The following is a 12,275-nucleotide window of genomic DNA, read 5'->3' as shown; positions in this document are numbered from 1 at the left end:
AAAGGGAAAGGGAAAGGGAAAGGGAAAGGGAAAGGGAAAGGGAAAGGGAAAGGGAAAGGGAAAGGGAAAGGGAAAGAAAGGAAAGGAAAGGAAAGGGAAGGAAAGGGCAGGTCACAAGAGACACAAGTATGTCTAGCTTATCAAAATGTACTGATTTCTTACTACCTTGTTACAGGGATACGCCTAGGTGAAAAAACAACTAGAAAGAAATGTAACTGTCTGGCAACAAGGCAAATGAAGTCGATCCATCTGTGAGCTGCAGCAGCTGCCTCAGTCAGCCCAGACATGTTCCCGAGTGCTACACTCCGCCTATCCAGACCTATGGTAAAATGTCATCTAGAAATCAACAGTCAATCGTAACACAGAACAGCTAACAAGGTATCATCAGCAATGACGGCTAAAGGCTGTGGTCCCTCCCAGGATGTCTTATGGGACTGAACTATTATGTGGTCAGAGGTGGACCACAGGGCACTGAAACTAGATATGGTAAGGAGGCCTACAGTGCTCCATCAACAAGACAATGAAGATATGAAGTAATATGTGAAATGCAATCAAGAAAGCTAAAAAGCAGGCCAGGAAGAGGGCTCAGTGGGTAAGACCCCACAAAGCCTGGCAATCTGAGATCAATCCCTGGGAAACGCAGAATTGAAGAAGAGAACTGTAGTGCTTTCTATGTGCTTGGCCCTGGAGTGGAATGTTAAGAGGGCATGGCCCTGTTAAAGTGGGTGTGGCCTTGTTGGAGTAGGTGTGGCCCTGTGGGCATGAGCTTTTAAACCCTCATCCTAGCTGCCTGGAAGTCAGTATTCTGCTAGCAGCCCTCAGATGAATATGTAGAACTCTCAGCTCCTCCTGCACAATGCCTGCCTGGATGCTGCCATGCTCCTGCCTTAATGATAATGGACTGAACCTCTGAACCTGTAAGGCAGTCCCAATTAAATGCTGTCCTTATAAGAGTTGTCTTGATCATGGTGTCTGTTCGCAGCAGTAAAACCCTAAGACAAGAACCAACTGCCACAAGTTGCCCTCTGAAGCCTACACATGACCTGGCACACTGAAGCCTGCACACATGTGCGCATACACACACACACACACACTACATAAATGCAAAAAACACACACACACACTACATAAATGCAAAAAAGAAAAAAAACCTCATCATTATTACATTATACAATTACATTTTGGGAAACTGTATGAGGATATAGGCAATCACACCAAAGAACTTAAAATTAAAATATACATATGAGAACAGAGTACAAACTGTATTTCTCAGTTATTTGATTAGCGTGAGTAATGTCATGATAATGCTCAATCATTGATCTGCTTTCTTTTGTTTTTGTTGTTGTTGTTGTTGTTTTTGAGATAAGATTTTATGTAACCTAAAACCAGAGACTCTAAAACTTATAGAAGAGAAAGTGGGGGAAAAGCTTCGAAGATATAGGCACAGGGGAAAATTTCCTAAACAGAACAGCAATGGCTTGTGCTGTAAGATCAAGAATCGACAAATGGGACCTCATGAAATTGCAAAATTGCAAAATTGCAAAATTGCTTCTGTAAGGCAAAAGACACCGTCAATAAGACAAAAAGGCCACGAACAGGTTGGGAAAGGATCTTTACCAATCCTAAAACAGATAGGGGTCTAATATCCAATATATATAAAGAACTCAAGAAGCTGGACTCCAGAAAATCAAATAACCCTATTAAAAATGGGGTACAGAGCTAAACAAAGAATTCTCAACTGAGGAATACTGAATGGCTGAGAAGCACTTAAAAAAATGTTCAACATCCTTTATCATCAGGGAAATGCAAATCAAAACAACCCTGAGATTCCACCTCACACCAGTCAGAATGACTAAGATCAAAAATTCAGATGCTGGCGAGGATGTGGAGAAAGAGGGGCACTCCTCCATTGTTGGTGGGATCGCAAGCTGGTACAACCACTCTGGAAGTCAATCTGGCGGTTCCTCAGAAAATTGGACATAGTAATACCGGAGGATCCAGCAATACCTCTCCTGGGCATATACCCAGAAGATGTTCCAACTTGTAATAAGAACACATACTCTACTATGTTCATAGTAGTCTTATTTATAATAGCCAGAAGCTGGAAAGAACTCAGATGTCCCTCAACAGAGGAATGGATACAGAAAATGTGGTACATTTACACAATGGAGTACTACTCAGCTATTAAAAACAATGAACTTATGAAATTCTTAAGCAAATGGATAGATCTGGAGGATATCATCCTGAGTGAGGTAACCCAGTCACAAAAGAACATACATGATATGCACTCACTGATAAGTGAATATTAGCCCAGAAACTTAGAATACCCAAGATACAATTTGCAAAACACATGAAACTCAAGAAGAAGGAAGATCAAAGTGGAAGGAGGAGACATCACTCCTTCTTAGAATGGGGAACAAAATACCCATGGAAGGAGTACAGATACAAAGTTCAGAGCTGAGACAGAAGGAAGGACCATCCAGAGACTGCCCCACCCAGGGATCCATCCCATATACAACCACCAAACCCAGACACTATTCAATATGACAAAGATTTTGCTGACAGGACCCTGACATAGCTCTCTCTTGTGAGGCTATGCCAGTGCCTGGCAAATACAGAAGTGGATGCTCACAGTCATCTATTGGATGGAACACAGGGCCCCTAATGAAGGAGCTAGAGAAAGTACCCAAGGAGCTAAAGGGGTCTACAACCCTATAGGAGGAACAACAATATGAACTAACCAGTACCTCACAGAACTGTGTCTCTAGTTGTATATGTAGCAGAGGGTGGCCTAGTCGTCCATCAATGGGAGGAGAGGCCCTAGGTCTTGTGAAGATCATATGCCCCAGTACAGGGGAATGCCAGGGCCAGGAAGTGGGAGTAAGTGGGTTGGGGAGCAGGGTGGAGGGGGCGTATAGGGGGCTTTGGGGATAAGAGTTGAAATGTAATGGAAGAAAATAATAAAAAAAGATGAAAAAAACTTAAAAAAATTAAAAAATAAATAAAAAGAAAAGCACTTGGCACCATGTACATAGCAAGCAAATAAATGTACCTGTCACTGTGGTACTACACAAGAAAAAAAAAAAAAAAGATTTTATGTAACCCATCATGGCCTCAAACTAGCTATATATCCATGGATGGATTTAAACTTCTTATCCTCCTGTGTCCACTTCCTTCTGGGACTGCAAGTGTGGACCACCTCATCTACCTCATGTGGTGCTGGGGGTGAAACTCAGACCTCAGCACACTCAGCATACTCGACTGAGGAGATGTCGCTGACCCACAGTCCTCTTTCTTTCTGTCTGTCTGTCTGTCTTCCTTCCTTCCTTCCTTCCTTCATTCATTCATTCATTCTTTCTTTCTTTCTTTCTTCCTTTCTTCCTTCCTTTCTGTTTTTGGATTTTAGAGACAGGGCTTTACTGTGTAGCCCCAGCTGTCCTAGAACTTGCTCTATAATCTAGAATGGCCTTGAACTCACAGAAACCTGCCTGCCTCTGTCTGCAGAGATTAAAGGTGTAGAGCACCACGGCCTTCCTTCTCTTCTTATTTTCTTTAGTTTTTTTTTTTTAATTTATTTATATGAGTACACAGTAGCTGTCTTCAGACACACCAGAAGAGGGCATCAGATCCCATTACAGATGATTGTGAGCCACCATGTGGTTGCTGGGAATTGAACTCAGGACCTCTGGAAGAGCAGTCAGTGCTCTTAACTACTGAGTCTTCTCTCCAGCTCCTTCTCTTCTTAATTTGAGGGGAAATGTAGTTTTCTTTTATAATCTCTGAAATTCTCCATAGAGAAATATATTTGTTTCAAAGGATAATAAAATATTTAATTCTAATGGCTTAAAAGAATTAAATTACACACAATTCCTCATTTGCATGGATTTTGTTTGTCTTCATTTATTATTATTATTATTGTTGTTGTTGTTGTTGTTATTATTAATCACATTTAGGTAATCCATGAGGATATGTAAGCTAGGGCTGGATACACAGTCCACAGCAAGCACAGTGAGCAGTCACCCTTGCTGCCTGGCAACCCAGCATACCCACCGGCTTTCCCCAGAGGCTGACACACAACTGTGAGGTTGACTAAAAAGAAGCACACACAGTTATTCTCTTTTAAAAGAAAAGCAATGCGTTCTCAGATAAATGTGTCTCGTTTAATGTGCTTAGTCCCATTAAAACGTCAGCAATGAATAAAAATGGTATAAATTCTAAGGGAAATTTATTTCTTAAAGGAGAAAAATGGAAGCTTGTGAGAGGGGGAGAGCAGCTGACAAGCTACCACCACATGCACCTGGCCACCGCTGGGCTCTGCGGTTGCCCTGGCACAGAGCTGGGTCCATCTGTGTATTTGTCTGTGTCTGCTCATTCACTGTAACAATGGCGCTGGGCAGTCACATCAGACAGAGACCATGAGACACACAAAGGAGCACTCTCTGGCCTTTACAGTAAAAGTTAGGCAAGTTCTACATTAGATAACACAGCCTTCAAGATACTGAGGGGACAGGAGCTACAGTCTCCCGGTCCGTATCCCAAACTCCACGTGAAGTGGGATAGGAAGAATCACATGGTCACATGGAGGTGCTCATTGTACTCCCCTCCCGTGAGTCCTCTCTGAACGCTCCACAAACACCAGCAACTAAGAAAGAAACCGACGGGGAAAGCACAAACACCAAATCTTTCCCTTCACAGGACAAAGTCAACAGGTGTCTAAAACTGGAAAAATCAAGAATGATCCATATACATAGATCATTTTCAAACATAAACACTAATATCAGGAGGCAAGACTTGGGGGCTTCTAAAAAGGTTTGGGCCTCCAAAGAACACGGGAAATGTCAGGAGAGGAGGGGAGGCTTGCTTTTGAATGAGCCTTCAATCTATCAAGCAGGACACATGTATTTACTTCTGTAACTATTGGAAAGCATAAAAATAACAGTATCCACAACTATTAACTCAATTATTAAGTGGCCACAATTTAAAGAACAGTATTGCCAAAGCTAACAAATTAATCAAAGTAACCCTGAGGTGAGCCACGGTGCTTACACAGACTCAAGGCACAGAACAGAAGCATAAGAAAGGTGGAGATGAGAGAAGAGAGAACCGTCTGAGAAGAAACTAATTTGATGTCTTCTGATCTGTCAGGGGATCTCCAACTCCCCTGCACTCTACCTCAGGCACCTTAGCAATGCCCTAACTCAGTAGATTACTCAGCAAGAAGGGCAGCCTTACGTTTTAAACAACCCAACACGTGGCCCGAACATCATAACCTGCCTCCAAGTCCTCAGAGGGCCCAGGGGCAGCTCCCCCACTCTGCTTTATCACGCTTGCCTCTCCTTGGAGCCATGAGTCAATGAATCCATGAGACTCTGCTGACAATCTCACTTCTTAACATAAAGTTGTTGACACCTGCCCTGGGTGTGAAAGAGCAGTTCTCAACTTCATACAGAAAAACAAAGAATCCAGGATAGCCAAAACAATTCTCAACAATGAAAGATCTTCTGGGGGAATCACTATCCCTAACCTCAAGCTGTACTACAAAGCAATAGTGATAAAGACTGCACGGTATTAGTACAGAGACAGACAGGTAAATCAATATAATAGAATCAAAGACCCAGAAATAAACCCACACACCTATATGGACACTTGATCTTTGACAAAGAAGCTAAAAATATACAGTGGAAAAAAAGAAAGCATCTTCAATAAATGGTGCTGGTCTAACTGGCTGTATGTAGAAGAATGAAAATTGATTCATATTTATCACCTTGCACAAAGCTCAAGTCTAAGTGGATCAAGGATCTCAATATAAAACTAGATATACACTGAATCTGAGAAGAAAAAAATGGAAAAGAGCCTTGAACTCATGGACATAGAGGAAATTTCCTCAACAGAACACAACAGAATGGCTCAGGCTCTAAGATCAACAACTGATAAATAGGACCTCATGAAACTGAAAAGCTTCTATAAGGCAAAGGGTATCATCAATAGGACAAATCAGCAACCCACACATTGAGAAAAAGTCTTCACTAACCCTACATACACAGTCCTCTGATAGAGGGCTAATATCCAAAACATATGAAGAACTCAAGAAGTTAACTTCCAAAAAGCCAGATAACCCAATTTAAAAATGGGGTGTGGGGGGGGCGGTACAGAGCTAAACAGAGAATTCAACAACAGAAGAATCTCAAATGACCAAGAAACACTTAAAGAAATGTTTAAAGTCCTTAGTCATCAGGGAAATGCAAATCAAAATGACCCTGAGATTCCACCTTACACCAATCAGAATGGCTAAGATCAAAAACTCAAGTTACAGCCCATTCTGGCAAGGATGTGGAGAAAGAGGAACACTCCTCATTGCTGGTGGGATTCCAAAGTGGTTACTCTGGTTATCAATCTGGCGGTTCCTCAGAAATTTGGAAACAGATATACATGAAGACCCAGCTATAACACTCTTGGCCATATACCCAAGGGATACCCCACCATACCACAAGGGCATGTGCTCCACTATGTTCACTGCAGCCTTATTTATCATAGCCAAAAGCTGGAAACAACCCAGATGCCTCTCAACCGAAGAATGGATGCAGAAAATGTGACTCATTTACACAATGGAATATTATTCAGCTATTAAAAATAAGGACATCATAAATGTTGCAGGCCAGTGGATGGAACTAGAAAATATCATCCTGAATGAGGTAACCCAGTCACAAAAAGAATAGACATGGTATGTACTCACTGATAAGTGGATATTGGCCAAAAAGTACAAAATACCTAGGATACAACCCACAGACTGTAAGAAGTGTAACAAGCAGAAAGGCCCAAGAAAGGATGCTTCAACCCCATTTAGAAGGGGGAAGAAAATAATCACAAGAAGCAGATGGAGGGAGGGATCTGAGTGGGAGAGGGAAGGGAAAGGGGGGGACAGGATCTGATATGGGGGGGTGGCAGGAGAATGGATGGAAATACAGAGCTTGGGAGGAGGTAAGGAGATGCTCTCTGGAGACACAGGAGGTGAGAGACTCTCAGAACTTAATGGGAATGACTTAGCCAGAATGCTCAACCACTGAGAGAGGGAACTCGAAGTAGTGTCTGTCCACCTCAAGTAGAAAGACAAGGCCTCAAGTAGAAGGACAGAGTTACCAACCCACAGTCAAAATTTCTGATCCAGAATTGTTCCTGTCTAAAAGAACTGCAGGGACAAAAATAGAAAAGAGACTGAAGACAGGAGCCTGGCATGGCTGTCCTCTGAGAGGCCCTACCAGCAGCTGACGGAGACAGAGGAAGATACTTACAGCCAACCACTGGACTGAAGTCGGGGACCTCAATGGTTGAATTAGGAGAAGGATTGAAGAAGCTGAAGGGGAGGGTAGTTACATAGGAAGACCAGCAGTCTCAACCAACCTGGAGCTCCAAGAGACTGAGCCACCAACCAGGTACATACACGGACTGGCCCGAGGCCCCCAGCACATACATATATGGCAGAGGACTGCCTGGTCTGGCTTCAGTGGGAGAAGATGTGCCTAATCCTAGAGAGACTTAAGGCCCCAAAGAAGGGAGAGGCCTGGTGGGAGGGGAGCACCCTCTTGGAGGCAAGGGGGAGGAGGAGTGGGAGGAGGAACTGTGGGAGGGGAACCAGAAGGGAGGGGCAATGGCTAGAATGTAAATAAATAAAATAATTTTAAAAAATCACGGGGAGGTATGGGGGGCTTTTGGGATAGCATTGGAAATGTAAATGAAGAAAATACCTAATTAAAAAAAATCACATTTTCATACAACATTCAAAGACTTGCATAGATTTATAATAGGATATCCAGTTATTAAACAGAACAAATATATAAACTAGACACTATGAAAAGTCAGAGAAAGGAGTGGTGGATGGATGTGGGCAAAATATATTATTTAAATACTTAAAACTGTCAAAGAAAAATTACTTGACATCAAAAATATTTGAGTGATTTTATTTTCTTCTTTCTCCTATTTTATGATTTTCAAATCTGACACACTGAGCCTTTATGTAAGTAAGTAAATATATATACAAAGACAAGTGTGACAGAAAGAAACAGGAATCCTGGCAGCTTGATAAGAGGTAGCTGATCGAGGATGCGAGGATGTGTTCTGTGCTGACGGGGGATCAATCCCCGCCCAGGTAGTTTATATATCTATCAATGTCCCATCCTTACACAAACCCCAGGGATTCTGTATCCATTTCATAGAGGCAAAAGAGGAACAGACCAGTAAGAATGACCCCACCCCATCCCTGAGGAGATGCTGGCCTGGCCCCAGCAGTCAGACCCCAAGCCTCACAGTGTCACCAGTGTGCTGTCTCCACTTTCAACTGAGCTGAGCAACTATGGAGAGAGCATCAGGGAACATAGACAACACAATGTGCGAAGGGGAGAGGAAAACAGAGAAGGGGGTATGTAGGAAGACGGAAAGGGAGCAGATGGGAATGAATCAAAACAAACGTTTGTCAGAGTGAGAAAGGACAGTGAAAGTCGCTCTCACTTGTCTTCCCAACTTCTCACACTCTTCATGGCACACACTCACGCATGCACAATCAGTCCTGGTGAATACCAGGACAGATAGGCAGATTTCCTCCCCTAAAGAACAAGCCAAATCCATCACATTCCCTATCGAGCAGTCACAACCAGGTGCCTGGGACCCCTGTTAACTGGCTCTCTAAATCCCCACAGCCTTGCTCAATCCTTGGCCCTAGAATCGGGAACCACAGATCCCAAGGTGTTCTCCTGGGCTCTCTTCCCAGTCACATCTTCATTTCTCTCCCTGGCCACCTCAGCCTCTACCATCTGTCATTCTAGTCTCTCTGTTCTATCTGGCCTCAGCTCTGGTGCAGACTTCTTTTGGTGGAACAGTTCAGAATAAACAGCCCTGGTAAACCAGACTCTGTGCTTAACTAGTACCTCTTCCCAAACAGTTTGACAAGCCTTGGCAAGAAGAGAACTTAGTCTTGCAGCCTACTCACTTGTGTGCACGTGACTATGGTCGGCCTTTGGTATCGCATGCCTGTCTAGTCTGCTGCACTCAAGTGACCTGCTCCAAGCCCCTCTCTCTCTCTTCACCTCCACACATCCCCATGCCTCTCTCCTTACATCAGCAAATGATCTCACTCCTCCTTTCTGAGAAAACACAACCGTCTTCCCAGCATTTATCTCCTCGGGGAGGGTGAGCCTTGCCTGGCCCAACGCCAGGCTGACCCTGGCAGAATGCTCTCAACAGCTCAGGGCTCTTCCCCCTCCAACCACCCTGTCTCTATAGCAGCAGCCTCTCTAGTTTCTCATCAATGTAAACAAGATACCCCAGCTCCTGCAACTGAATATCCACAACCCACATCCTCTTCTATGTGACAGGAGGAGCCAGGGAAAGGCTTAGTTTAAAACTGCAAGGAAGGGTTCAGCCTGGCTTCAGCCTTACCGTATTTGGGGGCACACTTGAAGTACTGGACTCTCCCAACACTGCCGTTGTTCTTCCCTTCTGGCTCATCCAGCTCAATGCCAGCCCACTGCCCGCTTGCAAACTCCGTTGTTCCACAAAATCTTAATGTTCCAACCTAGAGAAAATATAAATCAAACCAAGTTTCAGTCTTACTAGTAATTCTAAATACTCTATTCTTAATAATATTGCTTTTTATGTCTTTCAAAGTAGACTTTTAGAGTAAGACTTTGCTAAACTTTTTTAAGTGGAAAAAGGGTTTGTCAGAAAGACATGGAATCCTTCCCAGGTAAAGTTCTTTCCCAACAGGACTGAAAAGTCAAGTCCACGTTGTGGTAGGACTCAGCTCACCTCTCTCAATTGCCAGCCGATTGAGCAGACCAGAAATCAGTGAGGATATGGAAAAGGGAAGCCAGCTGCAAATCCATTCTGGTATCTACAGAGCACTCCACCCCAGACAGAAGCATACGAGTGCAGAGGAACTGGCTGAGAGCTGGCTCAGCAGTTCCACAGGAGCCAGGCTCAATTCCCGGCGCCCACTGCAATCTGGAGCTTCAAATTCCATGGAATCTGAGGTACTCCGCTGAGCCAGAAGAATAGATCACACAGATAGCACACATACATCCATGCAAGCCCAACACCACGCACATACAATAAAAAACAAACACAAAGTCTAAATCAATTTAAAAAAAAAGGAGCAGAAATCACACAAAATATGTTCTTGAGCCAGAACAGAGTTAAAACTACAAACCATTGGTAGGGAGATCCATGGTAATCTCCGAGACATGCACCTGCACCAAGCAAGGAGAAACAGCCCAGAGTAAAAGGGTAAAAATTAGAATTTTTTCCTAATAAGGAAAATTAATAAATAGTCTGAATGGAAATGAATGTCAGAATGTGCAGGAAACAATAAAAGCGGTGCTTAGAGAAGAATGTGAGCCTCAGACACTGCCTAAAATCGAGGATCAGAATTCCCACCTCGGCAAACTAACATGAAGCCCCAAAGCCAGAGAAACCGGTCAATGCTAATATTAAACTAAGAACAACAACAAAAAAAAAAAAACAATGAAACCAGTAACACATTCTTTGAAGAATAAAAAGTCTAGAACCCCTAACTAGAAAACAGTTTTTTAAAGGAGAGATAAGACACAAACTGGCAACATCGGCAACAAGACAAACACCTGCAGCCATCTTAGAAGATGAGACAATGTTGCAAACAGCTTGTTCGACTATATCATTGAATATCATTGCAAATGCTTGAAAGAAACAAACTTTCAAAAAAAAAAAAAAAAGCTAAAGCTTGAATTTGTAATTTAAAACTGAGAGAAGAAAAAAGTTCCCAGGGGACAGATGGCCTCAGTGGTAAATTCTACCAAAAATTTACAGGCAAAATACAAACTCTATACAAGCTCTCCTAAAATCTGAGTGAAGAGACAGGGTTCTCAAGGCATTAATGTCAACATTACCTTGACATTAAACTGGTCAAGACACAGCAACTACAAACCAATATCCCACTTAAACACAAACACAAGCATCTTCAGCACATGTAGGGTCAACCAAACCCAGTAATAAGGGGACTACTCCATGGTGACATGCAAGGTTTCCAATGAGACACAAGGCTCATGAGGAATTATCTGGCATAACCCACAGACGGGTGAAAGAGAAGACACAGACGCCTACAACCAGCTGCCACAGCCTTCCATGGTGACAGCTTTAAGGAAAGCCATAATTTGGCAGTTGAGGACCTCTTAGCTTGACAAATAATGACATCTACACTAAATCCGCAGGGAGCAAGACAGTGAGACCTCATTTGGAGAAAGATGTGGTAAAGGCGGGGAAAGAGGGTGAGGAGGAAGAGGAGACAAGACGATTGTTTACAAAGAATCTACAAAGGAAAAAAGCTAAGAACAGGCAGTGTCCAAAGACCAACTATTTCCATATCTTAGAAATGAACGAGAAAATAAAATTTCAGCAATAGCTCACACACACAAACCTCAAAAATATATTAAGTCTAAACCTAGCAAATCGTATGCAATACCTACATGGTTAAAACCACAGATATTGATTAAATAATCCAATGACCCATATGAATACAGATGCATACAGTGCTTAAGATGTAAAATTCTCTCAGCCTGATCTAGACTCAAGGGTGCTCAGTTCAAAATCCCAGCAGAATTTTTTCATTGAAATTAACAACAACCAAAAAAAAAAAACTAAAATATACATAGAAAAGGGTAAGGAATTAATATTATCAAAACAGTTTGGCAGTGAAATTGTAGTCTTGAAACCCGCTCACTGGTCATAAATAGAAGTGATGAATATGGCGTGGAAGACAGGAGAGTCATCAGAAAAGGGCACAACCAGTCCAGAAGTAACCCCAACAGATGGGCTCAAGGGGTGTCTGAAGAGGCCCACGAGCTCTCCAACAGAAAGGAGTCCTTTCTAGACATGGCAGTGTAATAGGTGAGTTTTTAAAAAGGAAACTCAAGATACAGTTGGTGCTCTCAAAATGTAACACTAGCGGGTTGGGGTGATCAGAATCATAAGGACTAGAGTTCAATCCCCACCACCCACATTAAAAAGGTCAGGCACTCTGGTACACACCTATAACCTCAGGTCTGCAGAGGACACCTGGGGTTTGCTGGCTTTCAGTCAGACACTGGGTGTCAAGAAGTCAAGTAGAGATGAACTGAGGAAGAAACCTGAATCACACCCTGGCCCCCACCTGTGTACACAATGCACATATACATTCTCAATATCTCTCTCTCTCTCTCTCTCTCTCTCTCTCTCTCTCTCTCTCTCTCTCTCCTCTCCTCTCCTCTTCTCTC

The 12,275-nt window shown here is 42.9% G+C and overlaps 1 protein-coding gene across 8 annotated transcripts in view; it reads right to left on the bottom strand.

The window, feature by feature from the left end:
* Positions 1–12,275, bottom strand: part of Clip4 (CAP-Gly domain containing linker protein family member 4) — a 97,283-nt gene that overhangs the window by 45,532 nt on the left and 39,476 nt on the right. For all 8 annotated transcript variants that reach the window (XM_021149448.2, XM_021149451.2, XM_021149450.2 and 5 more), the window contains exon 8: positions 9,430–9,565. In XM_021149448.2, the coding sequence (XP_021005107.1) occupies positions 9,430–9,565 (136 nt within the window). The remainder of the gene's footprint in view (positions 1–9,429; positions 9,566–12,275) is intronic.

The sequence above is a fragment of the Mus caroli genome, chromosome 17 (assembly GCF_900094665.2).
Source record: "Mus caroli chromosome 17, CAROLI_EIJ_v1.1, whole genome shotgun sequence".
Classification (NCBI taxonomy): Eukaryota; Metazoa; Chordata; class Mammalia; order Rodentia; family Muridae; genus Mus; species Mus caroli.
The sequence above is the reverse complement of the archived record's forward strand: the minus strand, read 5'-3'. Positions and strand labels throughout refer to the sequence as shown.